The sequence below is a fragment of the Zonotrichia leucophrys genome, chromosome 1 (genome assembly GCF_028769735.1).
Source record: "Zonotrichia leucophrys gambelii isolate GWCS_2022_RI chromosome 1, RI_Zleu_2.0, whole genome shotgun sequence".
Classification (NCBI taxonomy): Eukaryota; Metazoa; Chordata; class Aves; order Passeriformes; family Passerellidae; genus Zonotrichia; species Zonotrichia leucophrys.
In genome coordinates, this window is record NC_088169.1 from 71,444,313 (window position 1) to 71,461,692 (window position 17,380).

The 17,380-nt window shown below is 40.2% G+C and overlaps 1 protein-coding gene and 1 long non-coding RNA gene across 5 annotated transcripts in view; one reads left to right on the plus strand and one right to left on the minus strand.

Annotated features, from left to right (window-relative positions):
- The first annotated feature begins 7,719 nt into the window (after positions 1–7,719).
- On the plus strand, positions 7,720–11,174 carry LOC135449885 (uncharacterized). The gene is made up of 3 exons (XR_010440874.1): positions 7,720–8,044; positions 10,170–10,302; positions 10,987–11,174. It is a non-coding gene; the product is annotated as an uncharacterized LOC135449885 (long non-coding RNA).
- The window catches only part of TNFRSF19 (TNF receptor superfamily member 19), a 56,992-nt gene continuing 50,778 nt past the window's right edge, over positions 11,167–17,380 (minus strand). For all 4 annotated transcript variants that reach the window (XM_064717261.1, XM_064717270.1, XM_064717286.1 and 1 more), the window contains 2 exons: positions 15,889–16,289; positions 11,167–13,453 (listed from right to left, as the gene is read on the minus strand). In XM_064717261.1, the coding sequence (XP_064573331.1) occupies positions 15,896–16,289 (394 nt within the window). In that variant the 3' untranslated portion in view covers positions 11,167–13,453; positions 15,889–15,895. The remainder of the gene's footprint in view (positions 13,454–15,888; positions 16,290–17,380) is intronic.

The window sequence follows — 17,380 nt, forward strand, 5'->3', positions numbered from 1 at the left end:
GGGTTTGTATTGTGCTCTAACAGCATTTCTCATCCACCTTCCCCATGCTGTGGGAAAGATGGGCCTTGGGGAAATGCCCTGAATATGACCCACTAAGAAGCTGAAGCATTGCCAAGCTGGGCCAGTTTGGGGTGGATAAGCCCCTTTAGGTTACAGGCCACAGGACAGCAGCTCTCAATACACTGCAGGCAGCTGCTCCTCATGAATAATTTATCAGGTAGGTGTTTGAAGGTGTTTGGCTGATGTTTGCAGCAGCCCTTAACCTCATCAAGCATACTCACAGCAGATTACCAGGGCAGTTGTTAAAAATAGTCTGTTTATTAATGGTGCTCTTCTGAAGTAGCCACAAGGCTCAATCATAACCTACATTCAGTATTTCAAATACATATGAAATAAAAAAAGCATGTATGAGATCAGAAGGGCTTGCTGGTTTCACTTAGTGCACTCTCCTACCAGCCCCACTTTTCTTCCTCACAAAGATGGAATCCAGTTAACTCACCTTGCATCTCCCTGCACAGAGACAAATCATCTTCCAACATACCTTTCTGTAGTTCAAATGAAGTTATTAAAGACTTGTGTTATTTATGCTGAGTGTTTTCCCCCAAGGTCATTTGACAGCATCCCAGCTCCTGGGTTGCTGATCTGCAGCATCTGCTGTGGGCAGCCAGAGGCTGTGTGGAGGTGGCTGAGCCACAGCCTGGAAGCAGAGGCTGTCTTTGGCTTTGGGCAGCTGATAGGGCTGCAGCCCACAAGTGCCTGCATTTCTTCACATGGGTGTTAGAAATGAAAAAGGCATTAAAATTGCTTTGGATGCCTTGGCTTACAATGCCTCTGACATACAGATGTGCTCAGTTGTCTGCAATTCACTTCCAAGGAGAATACAGTTGTAACAAAATCATTTTATAAGAGAACCCTGGGGGAACACAAGTGATAGAGCAGCTTTTATAACATCCTAAAACTTCTATAAAACTAATTATATATGTTATCAAAATGATTCATGCTAGCCACAGTAAATCCTACTCATTATAAATGAGAGTGGAAGTGACAGTTCATTGTCTCTTAACATTTGCACAAATATATTGCCTTTTCTCCCTGTGCTGTCACAGAGAGGTTGGGGAAGGAATTCCCCAAGAACTGGAGGTGCCATTCCAAGGAAGAGTCAGTGCCATTGGGGTCTCTAACCTCAGCTGATGGTGACAAGGTAATTTCTCATCACTCCTGGTTCCTCACCATCATGGCAAATTTTCTTCTTATCTCTTGTAAGTTTAATTTGTTGTCTTGCCCTGAAGCCTGCCCAGCAAACGTGTCCCTCATGCATGGAGAAGTGCCATGTGTGTGTAGGTTTTGCTCTCCTTGAAACTGTTTAATGTTGGAGGTCTTTTGCAAAACAGTGCTGAATTGCTGGCGGTGTTTTCCCTAAGTAGGGATTTAGATAACTTGTTCTGCTTAATCAAATTAGCTATCTTTGATTTCATCTGGTGTTTAAGCCAAATTCCCAAGACAAAGTGGTTTTAATAGTCTGTTCAGTTTGTAATCTCTGTTTTCCAAGAAAATCAGCTTTTTTTTTTTTTGTTTCTTTGTTTCTGACAGTCTCAAATGTACGTGAAAAACTGATGTAGGCTGGCTGACTACAGGGAAGTAGCTAATTTCACATTCAGTGTTTTTCTTTGTGAGCTATCCCATTTCCCATGCCTTTCCCTCATCTGTCAGAAGTGTCTGTCAGCTGGTCTGGCACCTCTGCCTCTCTGGCTATAGCCTGTTTTTTTTTCTTCTTCTCTGCTTCAGGTTTGTTTCTCATCCCATCTTGCAACTCCAGCTTTTTCTCCTTATTTGGAAAAAAAAAGTTTTGCAAATTTAAGTGGGTCAGTAAAAGCTACGAACCCCTTTTTAGAACTTGTCCTCTGTCTGTCAGGAGCCTGTCAAAAGCTCCACACACTATGGAAAAGGTCACTTCAGGAGTGCAGGACTTGCTGGAGCAAACAGGAGCCTTGAGCTTTGCTCTTCTTTTTCCATTATTCACTTGGGCTTTTAGCCTGGAGCAGAGAGGCTGTGCACATCTTATCAACATCAGCACTGGGGAAGGTGACCCTCAGCTCACACTGTGCTCACCCAGAGGTCCCTCTGGTGCTCCAGCTCCAGTAGAAAATCCATCAGTGCCCTCAGTCAACTAAAGGACATATATGTGAATGCTGCATTAGCTTTGGACCTCTGAAACAGAGTTTAAAGGCCAAAGTCAGCATGGGGCTTCTGTGGTTGTTGAGAGGCTTTGTTGAAAGTGAGCTCCTGGATAATTTATTTATCAAGACCTGGAACCTCAGTCACAGTATGAACATGGAAATAGGAGAAATAGGAAGTTTGATCTGGTGCTTTGGCTGATATCCTGTAATTCTATTTTATTTCCCCCTGAATGTTGGGGAAAATTATGGGGTAGGTGAAAAGCTTTGTCTTCTGCAAAATGGAGAAAATTCCTTGTTATGCCAGATTATCAACGCCAGTTTTGGTTCTTTCCATTTGTACTGCTACTGCTCCTTACCATCCTCCACTGAACTGAAATAAACCTGAGTAAATCCGCCAGATAAATTTACCCTGTTTATACTAACTTACCCTACAGAGAAAGTCCATCTGGACTGATGGTGTTGCTCTCCAGCCCTGCAAAGCTGGTCCTGAGAAAGACAAATTCTGTCTCTGCAGCCAACTCATTCTCCTACCTCTTGTTTGCCTTTTCCCTATTACTATATCATAAATACTACAGCCTCCTGGACACTGCTATTTGTACCAAAAAAAAAATACAAACAGAACACTAACAGAAAGGCAGGCAAGTGTCTGGCAGGGGTGTCTTTAATTTCTCTCTTCATTATTACTGCTCTAAGCAATTTAAATGTGAATAAACCAGCTCAAAGTGGAAGGAAGCACTGGTTTCAGCATGACATGGTTAGAAAAGAGTAGGTGTTGATATCCCCAGAGGTCATCTGGGGCTCATAACGTCCCTTGTCAGGGCCCATGGAAGCCAAACTGGTATTTTCTTACTCTTCAGGAGCGCTGGGGTGTTTGCCAGCAGCCTCCACATCTCACTCCACTTTCAGGATCACTATCAGTGAGGCTGCTGAATTGCCATCTCTGCTGCAGGGACTGGAAGATGTCCACAGAAACGTGGGCACTGGTGACACTGAGGGGATGGAGTTGTTGGTAATTGGTGGATTTTCTATGAGAGGGCTGCACCAATGGAGACTGGGCCTGCTCTTGCTGCTCAGCAGCACAGCCACAGTGTCAATGTCCCAAGAGTGTTGATGCCTTCAGTGGCTTTTCCTGTTGGCCTGAGTCTAGCATGCCTCTTCTCTCTCTCCCAGAAAAGGGATGCTGAAGTGACAATAGTTGTTGGCTGGCTCAGCTGGGAGTTTACAGTATTTAATTTACAGTTCCAGGTCTGAATTTCACACTCAGACCACTGAGGTGGGATCAGCTAACAATGAGGAGGTAATTAAAGGGCCATTACAGCAAGCTGGTCCCAAGAGAGCCACAATGGTCCTGGTTAAGCTGCTGCAGGCACACTCAAGTCACATCCTCAGCTGTCGTGCTGAACTCAGGGCTCGGGAAGCATGTTCTTATGGGCTGGTTTGAACTGAAATGTGTACAGCACAGCTGTGCTCATTCAAATAGGAATTCACAAAGCTCTAAAGAGGGAATTAAACCTTGCTGAGGCCCGCCAAGAAAATGTTGAATTTTTTATTTTGACTGGAAACATGTAAATCACCTGAATACCTTACTCAGACTTAGTTAAAAACTGCTTTGAGAAGCGTTCATAGAGTCCACTGTCACTGTCTTCATACAATCCCAGATGGCATGATACAAATGTTACTCTTTTCTAGGATCTGTTTTGTACAGCCTGCTTTCCATCTTGATTTTCTTCTCTTTTGGTGCTGCTGATGAATATGTTTCATTTTCCCATGGCTTCTACTCCTCAGTGCTGCACCGAGTTGGCTGCCAGCTCTGCCGGCTCTCTGTGGTGTTTGGAGTCCCCCTCCTTGTCCAGGTCAGCCTGAGACTTCACTTTTTCTTAATTAAAGCGAAAGAGGAGCAAAAAAAATCCCAACCCAGAAGACCACTGGAAGAGCTTGCACATGGCAGTGGCACCATTTTCAGACAGTCCTGTATCTGGGCTCCCACACACCACAAACTGATGGATTAATTGCAGACAGAAGTATTCTTCAGCTGCTGGAGGTCCATGGGCAGTGCTAAGAAAAAGACTCACTCATTGACCCAGTTTGCAGTTTCCCACTCCATCACCTAATAAAGAGTTTGAGACAAGCAGGCCAAGTGAAAATGCTCCTTTGTGGCCACATGTCACAGCACAGCAGGACACTGCAATGGTGTACATATTTCCTGTGTAAAAGCCACTCACCCACTGCAAGACTTTGAGCAAACAAAACACTTTGCAAAAGCCAAGGGAGGGGCAGATGCCATGATAACCCAGGATTGCTCCTGCTGCAGGGACAGAGAGAGGAGCTGCTGTGAGCCGTGGCCACGGCATCGCTGCTGCCTGCACTGGGGGCAGGTGAGGAGCTGCAGAGGGACTGGAACAGCCAGAGCCCAGCCCTGATCAGCAGCTGAATGAAGGGGCTCTTGGAAGCCCTGTTTTAGGGCTCTGTAGTTGTCTTTCCTGTAGAAGTGTAAAGATTGTAACAGCATAATAGAAAAATATATAATTCTATCATTTACAGTGGACCTGTTCAGCATCAGTATCTGGGGAGGGTGAAGGGATGAGGGTGTGAGGTGGGAGTGGAGCGCTGCCAGCAAGCCTGCAGGCAGCGGGTGCTTCCCTGCCCAGTCCCCTCCCAGTGTCCCTGAGGACTTTTGCCTGGTTTGGCCAAAATTAGATTCTGTCTTCCACTTCTTCCATCTGGCTGTTCTTAAGTTTTTGAAGAGTTTTAAAACATTATTGTTAAAATAATTTCTGTTTAATTGAGTGTAGCCAAATAACTTACAACCATTATAACTTTGGGCTGATTTATAATTAGCAGTTCTAAGCAGGAGACCAATTTAACGGTGTCCTCCTTTCTGCTGTAACTTCTTTGCTCTTTGGTGCTGTTTTCCACCAGCCTAAGAGCACAGGAGGAAATGCCCTGCTATGTCTCAGCTAACAGGTCAGCCCTACCTGCTTTGACTCACCCATTTAGGAAATTGAGTTGAATACCAGGTGTGCAAAGTAGATCTGATATGAAGGATTATTTGTTTTGCTGCAGTATTTTGTGGTAAGATTATCTCAGGGAAGAGAAAGTGAATGTTCCACACCAAAAAAAGAGGACAGCTTTGTGTTTCCAGTCAGTTTAAACCATTACACTTCCCTACTGACCTGTCTAATCTTTTCCACAGATAATTATTTTGCAGCACCTGAGGGTAAGTCCTGTTATCAGCAATTTTTACATACTGTCTTGGATAGCTCTGTCTCCTGCTGTGACCAGCTCTTGTCCCTAGTTTTCATGGAGGGTTCTTGCAGAAAAATCCCAATCAGGGCATGTACTTAAAAAAATTTTCCATTTTAAGCACTTTACTTTTTCTTCCATTTCAGAAGCAGCTGTCCACAGATAAGAATCCAACCAAATGAATCCCTGGGTAGATTGCCTTTGAATTGAGCTCTCTGCCTGTCTAAAAGCAAGCTTTACCTTGCATGTGTTACATCTTCCCAAATAATGAATTTAAACCCCCAGTTCTGTTTTCCAGTGGCGAGGGGAGATCAGACCAGGCAGTTGGGGAGAATGGGAAATGCAGACCTGGAGGAAAGCAGGCAAACAAGTACCTGACAATTGCAGCGGTGATAAATAAGGCAGAAGGGTAGGAGGGAGCCATAAAACAGGAGGAGAGGGGATAAGAAAGAGAGACATTCCTTTCCTGAGTGGAAAGAGTCTTCACTGTGTTACTTATTTCTGACACGGGGCAGGGGATGGGGAGGACAAATCCTCCTGTGTCAAGAAAAAGGGGTAAATGCAGCATCTCTTCTTCACAAAATGGATATTTTATGAAGACTGAGAAGATAAAATGCTTGGTATGCTTGAGGGGCAGGGTAATTCTAGAGAATAGAAGAGTTTTCTTTCCTACTTGTTTTCCCATGCAGCCCAGAGTTATTTAGTTGAGCTTTTAATACACAAGTGGGAATTTTGCTGAATGATTCTCCAGTACAACTTTTATGCAATTTTTTCTCCTGTTTCTTTCCCCTCCACCCCTTTTTGTTTTCTTTTGTTTGAACTACCCATAGGCAGTGGTTCAATAGCAGACTTTTAAAGAATGGGTTGTTGGTGTGGGTTGAGGTTGATCTGGTCAAAGATGTGGGTATTTTTGTATTTTTTCCTGGCCTGGTTACCAGGCCAGAGGACAGAGCAGCAGTAAGAGAAGCAGTAGCTGATTCCAGGGCCATTAGGATTCTGGGTGGCATTAGGTTTGCCTTTCTTTTTTTTTTTTCCCCATGAGAAAAAGTAATGCAAGTTAAGCAGAATCTGAATACAGTCTTTTTATTGTTTTGTCCAAAACCTGAGGCAATTAGGAAAAGAACAGAGATTGTCAGGCATTTAAACCCTCCAGCTCTCACAGCATGGAGTGTGACAAGGCCGAACTGGAAGCCAACTTCTCTTCCCTAAGATCAGGTAAGAACCACAGGGGTATCCTCAGAGGAACAGCAGCAGCTGTAGACCTTGGACTGGATGAAAAGCAAACATCAGAAAGCAGATCCAAGGAAGCCTTGAGTCCAAAACTTTTAGTTGTTTTAGGTTCACCCCCCCAGCTAACAGATGATAATAATCGCTTTTTACTAACCTCTCTCAGCTGCTGCACTTACAACACTGATACATCTGCAGAAGGTGCAATATTGCATCTTTGGGGATTTTTGGGCTTTTACAGCTTATGTCTGCACCCCTAGACTTGCAGAGGGAAACCAGCTGCAAGAGGCTGCCCTGTGCTGGAAACGCCAGCACTGCTCCCTGTTCTCCCCTGCCTCCTGCGGCTGCTCCTGCTGCCCCCAGAGTCCCCTCGCTGCAGAAAGGCAACCAGAAGGTTTCTTCTCTAGGAAAGGAAAGCATCTGGGCCATAAATGCCACAAGCCCTCCTCAGTGACACTCTGTCTATTAGGAAACATCATCTGGCACTCAGGTATTTTTCAGGAATTGCTCCTACAGCACTTGCCAACACCTTGAGTCAACTCCAGCCCCTGTCTGTTTGTTGTTGAAAGCCACAGGAGATGTAATTTATGGCATTCTTCAGCTCTTCCCTGAAGATCCCACAGCTTCTTCCATTGTATTAATGAGAAGGCTGAACCCACAGGGCTTGCTTCTATTAACCCATCAATACAGCAGGCATTTTATCACCTAAAGGATTTCGAGTCTCTTCTGCCTGAGTCCGTCTGTTCTGCCAGTTAAAAAACTGTGTATGAAGATAACTTTGAGGTAGTTCTTGCCCATAAAAAATTGATTGGTCCTTCTTGAGTAAGCAACAGATCCTCCAAGGTTTAAAGTACATTTAAAGGTATATTTAAATTGAGAATTTTATTAGACTGAGGGTTTAACATGGAGAGTAGCTGCACAAACCTTCCCAAAGAAAGCTTCCTCATGTAAATTTTCATAGCATTTTGTCAAAGTGTGTAATTTTTCTGATCAAGGATTTTTGTCTTTTTGTCATCCCAAAATATAAAAAAAAGTGTGATAAATTTTGACAAAATGCAAGTGTTATTTGCATTTAATAATATTATGAGTCGGTTTTAGCGTTACAGTCAGAAAGATATTCTCACTCTTGCACTGGTGCTGTGTCCCCTTAGCTTTAGTTGTTGAGCATTCTTAGGGAAAAGGTTTAATAAAGCTGAAATTCTGATAAAGGGACAAAATTACTGTTGTATCTAACAACATAAACCAACACCATGTTGGTCAAAAACTTTCTTTTTTCTCTTGCAACAGAGAGACAACAAATGGCCCAGCTGATACTTGCTGCTGAATTTCTTCAGGTTAAACTCAGCTACCAGATGGTGCTGGAATCAAGATCAAAATGAAAAAAGCACATTTGCAAGGTATGGACAAAACTGGCATGGTAAATGCTGTTACTCTGCTGATTCCAGATCTGCCTCATTTTGCTTTGGGCTGCTGCAGAGTTTATGTGTGTTTAGGTGAACATGAAATTAGAGAAGTAAGGTGGCTGTAGACTAGTGCTTTACTTTGGCTTTTAAAGTATGTTTTGCAACGTAATGGCCCCTTTTCGCTCTTTTTTTTTTTTTTTGGTGCACTAAAAGCTAGATATCCTTTTCTTATTCTTGTTTTAATGACAAATAACCTCTGCTGCTGCAATTTTGTTCAATATTGGTCTGTAGAACACCCTTTCGCTCTTTTTTTTTTTTTTTTGGTGCACTAAAAGCTAGATATCCTTTTCTTATTCTTGTTTTAATGACAAATAACCTCTGCTGCTGCAATTTTGTTCAATATTGGTCTGTAGAACACCCATTGTGTGCAACTTTTCCCCCTAAGGCTCCCATATTGGCCTGTGAAATGTCTACTGTGCTTGGATGCCTGGACTGAAAGGCATTTTAAAAAACTGAAACACAACCTTTAGTATTTTTTTTTAATGTTCTCAGTTCATTTTGTAATCTCTGCCACATGCAGAATAAGTGCTTGCATGGTGGATGTACAGGCCTCCCCTGAATTGGTCCACAGTGTTCTGTAGTTTCCTCAAATTTAAAGACTTAGGAATAAAATTACTAACTGACCTGGACAATGCCCTGCCTCAGGTCATGTGCAAGGTGACAAGTTCATTATTTGGTACACATTCTGTATTTATATTTGTTTATTGTTATGTTCCAATTAACTGTGTGATACAGATCTGGGGCAAATCAAAATGATCTCTGGAATTCCAATAGTTGAATATTTTTTCTAAGCTGTAAATTGGTGCTCTCCCTGAAACTGTTGGTTACAACCAGATTTTGATATATTAGCTGCTATATTTAAGGGAATTTTTGCATGCTAAGTAGCATGTGAATTAGCCATCCATAAACTGAGACTGAAACCTGGGCAAAAGAAAAGGAAAACTCCACAAAGACTGAGGCTCAGGGGAAGCAGTTTCTAAAACCTGCTTTCTCTTTTTGTCTGCTTTTCCACCAATGCTTTAGAAAAATGTCATTTATAACCTTTTAAGCAAGCCAAATCTCCTTTTGTCAGATCAACCAAAAGGAAAAAAAAAAATCCAACTGTGATAAGGATTTAGAAAATCAAATGATGGGAAAACCCCCTCAGTCCTCCTCGGCTGACCCTGCTGTTGAAGTTGTGGCACTGTGTAGAAGCCTCAGTGTGCCCCCAATCTGCCACCCTCTCTGTCAGCTGCTATTAGAAAACATTTCCTCTAATCCCATCATTCAGTGCTGTGTGGAGAGCAGCAGGATCCCCAGCAAATCCCCCCACGATGATTTTTATCCTATTGAAAGCGCCACCTTATCGGACATAATCGAAATGGCTCATGTGCTGCTATGGGAAGAGCAAGTGGGTTTTACCATCGCTCAGGCCAAAACTAAATATGGATTAAATTGCACCCTGCCAGCACAAAGTGTGCATTGTGTGGCTCTGCCTGCAGTGCCCAGCCTCAGCTTGCTCCATGCCTGATAAAACACTGCACCCTCCTTCAATCCCCATTTCTTAAAAGGGCAAAACAAAGCAGCAGTGTCTGTGCTGGAATGTGCTGCAGGTAGTGATCTAAACCTCCCATCACCAAAGACAGTGAGAGGATTAATTTAATGCATGGAGGTTGTTGCTTGGAGGGACTTCATAGGAATGCAAACCAAAGGCCCTCAAAGAGCCCACAACAAAGGGAAAAGCCATGTGATCTCAAACTCCTGGTAGGATGGGGAGGACTGGATTAAGGGCTTGGTCTACCTTTTAGAAAAGGCAGGAAATACTGTTATATGAATAGGAATCCAAGCAGGGAAAAGATTTTGGGGTGGGTGGCTTTTTTCCTAGACCTTCTGAAAAGCTTGGATGGGAAATTGCAGCCTGGTTAATGACATTTAAATAGTAATTGGTGTGAGCAAACGTCTGTGCAAATTTTGTGGTCATGTATGTCATGTGTTCTGAGTTGTGCTTTGTTTCCAGATAGAGTAAATATCTGTTTTTCAATTCCTGTTTATTGATTATATTTTTAAAAATTGTTGTCAGGGGCACTCCATTGCAACCCTGGCAGTGCTGAGGGTTATGAAGATCCCTGTGTTGGCACAAGGTGACCTCCCAAACAGGCCACGTGCTGCTGTGCAGCCTTGCAGATCTCCACGTGAACTCCAAGGACACTCAGGTGGGCTGGGCATGTGGCAGTCAGAGCAGAAAACAAGTAGAAAGCTGCTCAGGAGTGCAGCACATGGACACAGGAGGATGAGGAGTCCTTGCTATTCTGAGCAGGGGATCCCCAGTTAAGCTCTGAATTATGTACTTCAAAGAATGTAGAAATAACAGCATTACACCGAAAAGAATCAATGTGGAATTTGTTCAACTAAACCAGAGACAGGGACAGAGCAGCTTTTGAGTCTCCCCCCAACTTTCCCCCCAAAAATCACTCCAGACAAGCGCCCTGGCTTTGTTATCTGCAATCCCTATCTGGATTCAGTTTCCAGTCACCACTTATGGCTTTATCATAAGGACCAATTTTATGCAATTATCAAAATACTCTTTCTCCTCAGTCTTCTACTCTTCTACTCAGTCAGTCAGACTGTGCCATTCCTTTCTTATTAATTTTAATTGGGCCCATGACTGCAATCCTGCTCCAAAAATACAGCTCCTCTCATTATTTGCTTATCTGTCTTGTCTGAAACAACCTGGTGGTGTGGAGCACCAGGTTGTCTTTTCTAAGACATTGTAAAGAAAGCAATTTGACTTTTTCCCCTCACCTCTTTTCCCTCTCCCTTTCTTGAGAAGCAGAATTTTTAAACAGTTTTGAAGCACTATGATTTTAAGCATTGATACTAATTTTCTGCTTCTTCAGGATCCTCCTGCTTGAAGAATGATGTTACTGCTAGACTGCAAGCATCTCAAGACAAAGACACACCAAATTCTACCATAACCTTAATGTAATTACCCCTTCATGAAATTCTAAAAGAATTAGAAGAATTCATCACTAAATTTGTACAGAAAGCTATTATTAATTTGAGGTCAACAAACCAAGACTGGTTCACATAACATTTTATTCACAAGTAGAAAAAGTATTACAAAACAATTTATACAAGGTTGTAATTTACATTTGTTAAAGGAGTATTTAAAACAGCACTGTAAGTCCCTAGACATGACATGTGGGCAGTCTAAATGCAGTGATAGTGGATGTTTTCTATTGGCATGTACAACATTGCTTGCCACAGGCAATATACAAAAGACCAATTTGGTTAAATAAAGGAAAAAAGTATATACAAAATATACACATATATCTAAAAAACACTCTCTTAATTTTTTCTCCCAATTTTCTCTCAAGCTTTCACTCATTAAAAAAAAAAAGAGTATCTTTTTCTAGGGTTGCTGGATAAAAGCAATTATACAAATTTTAAATTCCAATGGGAAAACACACTGTGGCAGATGCTGGCAAAATTTTTGAACATTGCTTTTTCAAGAACTGTTATTAGTGAAAAGTTAAATCTCTGTATATTCTGGAAATATTTTGCCATATACTGAAATGCACATTGGATTTTTTTCTATTTACAAAGTATATACAAAGAAGCACACATCTCTTCATGCACATGTAGTGAAAAATAATGTTTTGTAACTTCTTAAACGTATGAAAGTATACAAGGAAATTATTGAAAACTACTCATATATAACTATATATGTCAAAGTATTTATCTGAGTAATTGTACTGTAGAACTGCTTATTATTCCATCAGTGACCAAAAGGTGGTACCTACTACTTCAAACACCAAACCCAACAACAGCCAGAAAATCACTTGGGTAACTTGTTCACATTGGTCTGAATTTGGGAAGTGTTATTCCTGGCTTTTGCACTAAGGAATAATCTCAGTGGTGAAGAGCTGGAGCATCTCTCTGCCATGGCTGCCTGTGCTGTTTTTAGATATTTTTGTGCAGGTCCAACCTTCTCTGTGTGCTTCAAAGCAGAAGTCTTTTTCCATAATGGATTCTGAATGCTGTCTCAACATTTCCATTGCCACACAAACCATGTGTGGAAAGATGAGTAATATTTATTGCCAATTTGTTGGCATCTGTTTTGCTGATTGCTTTGCTTTAGTCAAGGCACATTGGGTACTTTAAGGAATAATTGCTAGAGTTCATCAGAGACAAGTGTGAGCCTGTTGAGTGTCATAAATCAGTGGAGGTTACTGACATTATCCACAGAAGCAAAAACTATTTTAGGGTTAAAAATGTCTGAAAAAAATGATATTAAGGGATGTGATAAAGCAAACCACTTTGCTTTTTATGCTTCTTATGTTTTGTGTGCAAAATTTGAATTTGATGCAGTACTACAGTGAGAAGGACAGAGAGTCTTGAATGAAAGTGACTTCTAAATGAATCAATGAGTTCACCAGAGAGATTGACCCTTAAAAATAATGCACGAATAAAAAAATCTTTGTAACAGTCTCACTGTATAAATACTTTCATGGCACACCTGCTATAGTCTGACATTTTGATCTGACAGTTGATTACAATTATTTCGACATTCAAAATTATATTCTATAACAAGAAGTGCTGTATTCCAATACTGAGACTACTAATTAAACACAATGTCCTTATCTATATGTCTGACCTTCATTAAACTAAATCTAATTTAAAGCTAATCTCCTGCTACACTTAACAGAACAATGCCACCTCCCAAAAATGTAATAATTGGATGGAGGGGACTTCAACCACACATACTGTAACATGCTAATTCTCTAACTCCCCAAAGTAGCTTATTGACTATAGTGTAATACATAATAAAAGCTTCAGTTTATTAATACGTGATCCTTTTATAAACAGAAATGGAGTTATTTTTACAGATTTTACGTCCTTCAATAGCAGGAATACTATTTAAAATTAAAACCAGCAGAAAAAAAATCCCAAAGCATGCACAAATCTGCAGGCAGAGTAACTGGCACCATATTATCCCACATCTTCTGACACCTGTAGCCATATCTGAGACCCCCCCTAAACACTGAAGTATTTTTATTTCTTGCTTTATTAACATATACTATTAAGCTTACTCCATTAGACCTTTTGAGACTCTGAGAAAACAGAAATAGATTGGAAAGGTCATAAATCCACTTTCAGGGTCCTCACAGGATGCTCCTTGAAGTTTAACTTCACAGCTGTTACAGCTCAGACACAACTGCTCAGAAGGTGTGAAATGATGCCATTTTTTTCCAGCTGGGTTGGAAACCATGCAACACTGAAGACCTGACTATGTCTGATGAGAATCAGCAGGGGAGTGTAAGGGAAGCATTCGGCTTTAGTGCTGAGAAACAGCTCCAGTCCCTAAAACAAAGTGAAAGAAGAGTGGTTACATAAACCCATAAGAAACCTGTATGCACTTCTGTGTTTGACTAAACACTAAAAGAGCAGAGGTATACTTACTGCTTGCTGTAAAATTCACCTAAACCTGAAGATTAAACCTGTATTAAAACCCACATTAAAAAGCTTAGAATTTTGTGTACATATATAAGATATGCAATATTCTGATTTAGCGTTACTCTTTTGAAATATAATAATAAAACATTGACCTATGAAAGACTGTAATACATCCTCAGGCAGTACAAAGACCATCCTTGACTCAAAATATTTCAAAAAGACATGAACGATGAAGAGCAGATAAGGAAAAATGCTATAGACTGAGATGAACTAATTGTCTTGGAGTTGTACAGCTGGCCAGTGTTCATCCTGAAAGTACATCTCAAGTAAGCCTAGTCCTGGTCTTGTCCTGTGAACACTACTGAAATTCCTCTGCCAAAAATGCACACATAATGATGCACTGTAGAGTCTGAATGGGGAGAAATTTAAAAAATTAATCAGTAGGGTCTATTATAGGAAAAAGAATGAAGAAAAAATTAACCCTCCTGAAGACCTTGATTATTCAAAAGGATACACAAATCTCAGTAGTAATAGAGGACAGCAGAAAACTATCAAAGCATACAGGATTTTGAGATGCTAGAAAAGCTGTCTCCATACACATAGAAATCAGTAAGAAAATTTACAGTTCATACACCGTAACAAGTATAGTGAAATAAAAGCTAATTTTTGTAATCATATTTTGAAATCCTGTGGTTCTTTTGATCTAAGAAAATTCTTAAATAATATTAATTGCATACCTCTGAAGTTGATGCATGGTTTGGTGGGAAAACACCCACAAATTTCTGATTTTAAAAATCTTGTTAATATGGAAATGTATTCCCTTAAAACTGCTAGGATCTGGCAGTGCTGAGATCTCAGGTTGTATCCATGTCACTGTCCCTTCCTACACACAGCTACAGAGTACAACTGTCACCAAACAATATTGGGCACACACCATAATAAAACAGTCAGTGCTGCTATCTGACACAAGGGCAGGCAGTGCCCAGCATTGTTACAGACGAAACTTTACACTGTAAATAATACATTGAGAGAAAGATGTGCCACCTGGATAAGGCTGATGTTGTCAGTGACACAGCAGATTTTCAGGTTACAAGTTCCACTGAAGTCAATCGCAAAGCCATTCTAGATTTAGCAGTTCCCTTCCCTTTTGTCCTCTTGACAATGTCACCTAAACAATTAAGGAGTTACAAAGAAACTACTGCACTTATATGCTTTCAGAATATGTGTGGTTCTTGCTAAATACTAATTACTTCCTACTTCAAATTTAGGAATAACATAAAAGTGTTAGTGCAAACCAAATGGAAGAGGATCAAAGGAATGCAGTTTTACTTCTGTAGATGGCCCAAAATGCTGGTAATTACAGATAGCATAATTTTCTTAATTAAATTTGGTGCATTATTAATATTAGTGGCAACTTCTTGTGTTCCTGCCTCTGAGTTCATGCACAGGAGACTTTCTCCTTTTCAGCCACAACCTGCATAGGCCTGGAGTAACAACACCATTTGCCATCAGAAGACAGGCTATAATTTGGGATTATGTTTTATTTTTGTGTATGCCCAATATTAATGTCACAGATTAGTTACTTGAGGCCCCAGATTACTTCCAAAAGTAGAAAATTCCATTTTAAAAGTACGGAACACAGGTAATATTAAAAAAGATATAAGGATGAAGCAGCAGCAATGTGACTTTTTGCAACAGTTCCATTGTTACATAGTTGAGACAATTGTTTATCACCTCTTTGCATTTTGACCTCAGACCTGTATTTTCTCTGAGCTTTTATACATGAAGTTGCAATTTATGGACTAACTTACATTTTATCTGATGACATGGGAATATAAATGGCATTATAAGGCATTTGAGATTCCCTTGTGTTTCTAGCACTACTGCAGTAACTCCACAGAAAGGCTTTGTAAATATTTTTAAATGAACACTTGTATGTCTTTTATGCTTTGTTTGCAATAAGCAAAGCCAATTCCTCAGTTCTCACTCATAAACAAAGGCTAGCCTCACACAATGGTTTGGTCACAAGGCTATTAAACTGAATTTTTCTCTTAAAATTTAATGAAAAAAATCCTTGATAAAAGCTGACTGATGTACAGACTTACCCCTGTATTCTGAATAATATTTCAACACCACAGTTTGCGTAATTACACCTTTCAAATTTAGTTAATGATTTAAAAATGTGAAACTGCTGGATCTCTTGTAGAGGTTTAATTTATTTCAGCAATAGCTAGGTGTAACCTATGGAGAAATATAACCCTAGAACTTCTACAATTTTATATTTATCTAGCTCTACATGCCTGGAGCACTTATTCTCATTCCTTTGTAGTTATGTTTTTTACCTCTTTATCAGTCCGTAGAGTCATTTGTTGTTCCATTACACTTTGTCTTTGGCTGGCTTTCAGCAGTCACCGAGTTCTGAAGTGATGAAACTTCTGTGCATGTTCTATGTTCGGAGATTTCAAAGGACTTTGCGACATTTCCATCAAGAGACTTAGCTGAAAGAAGTACTTCACTTGGTTCCTGGTTATTTTCCAATTCAACAGCGGCTGCATTTTCAGTCTCAGGGCTGCAGGATTTTGCAGATCTTCCAGCCAGTTCTGAATATGATTCACAGATAGAAATGCTGTCACAACAAGCTGAGTTTTGCATAAGAGGCCAAGCATCTGGAATGTCTCCACAGGCAGAGTGTGAAAGAGAACCAAGGAAAGCAGGAATCATTTCTCCAACAGAATCAGCAGCTCTGCAGAAGGATAAAAGGCACATGACTTACAAACCATTCCAGAAAATATTATCAGTATTTTAATTACTGATCATTTGTAATAGGTATTTCAAGAAGGTTTAACAGGGTTATACTAATACTCTAAAGACATCCTGTACAAAGTAATTCTATGGAGAAGGAATACAGTCTGTTCTTTGGCAGGAAATGACAAAAGCTCTGGTGACCAATACTCTGGCCGGTGAATCCAGGATTCCACAAAACATGAACTACAGTTGGAGCTGTTTAGGGTCAGAAATATGACAAAAAATAATATAGTAGTGTTCAGGCATAAACACTGTCACAAAGAAGAACTTTTTTTTCTCAGTGCATAGATAGGGGAGTACTAAGACAAGATGTAACAGGCTTAAAATGCAGCAACAAAGATGGTTTGGAATCTTCAACACTTAGAATCTTCAACACTGAGGGGGTTTGGTTGGTTTGGTTTTTTAATTCCCCTAATTGTAGACAGACAAATATCTAATGGAAGTAAAAGAAGTAAAGTTGCTTCAGACTGAGAGAATGGAATAGGCAACAAGGCTTCTTGAAACTGTATTTGCTTTAAACCTGAAAACGTATACACTTTAGATTTTTCAGTTTGATATGTCTAGCCTTCAAAATGTGAAAAGTTTTTCTTCTATTCTCTTTTACATGTAAAGGACATAATGTTAAAGAAGAGCAAGCATTATTTTCTTTTTATGGAAAATGGAAGAAAGTATAAGTGGAAACTCAGTATTATCTACCTCAAGTGTATTTAAAGTGCATGATAATAGTGACATGTGCCAAACACCGTTGAAAATCCAGTAGTGTTTTTCACTATATATACACCAAAAAAAGTATTAACAAAGCCAGGAAGTTACAACAATGTTTTATTTCCTAAAACTGTCTGCAGATTTTTAAAAATGCAAGGGCTATGTTAAGTCTGATATGCAGTATGACAAAACTCGTCCCATATTAACACACCTAGAACGGTTTTTAAATAGCTTTACTCATTTCCAAAACATGACACTTTAATAGCTTTGATACACAGACAAAGCATTTTCAGAGATGAGGCCAAAAGTCAGGACATTGCACCA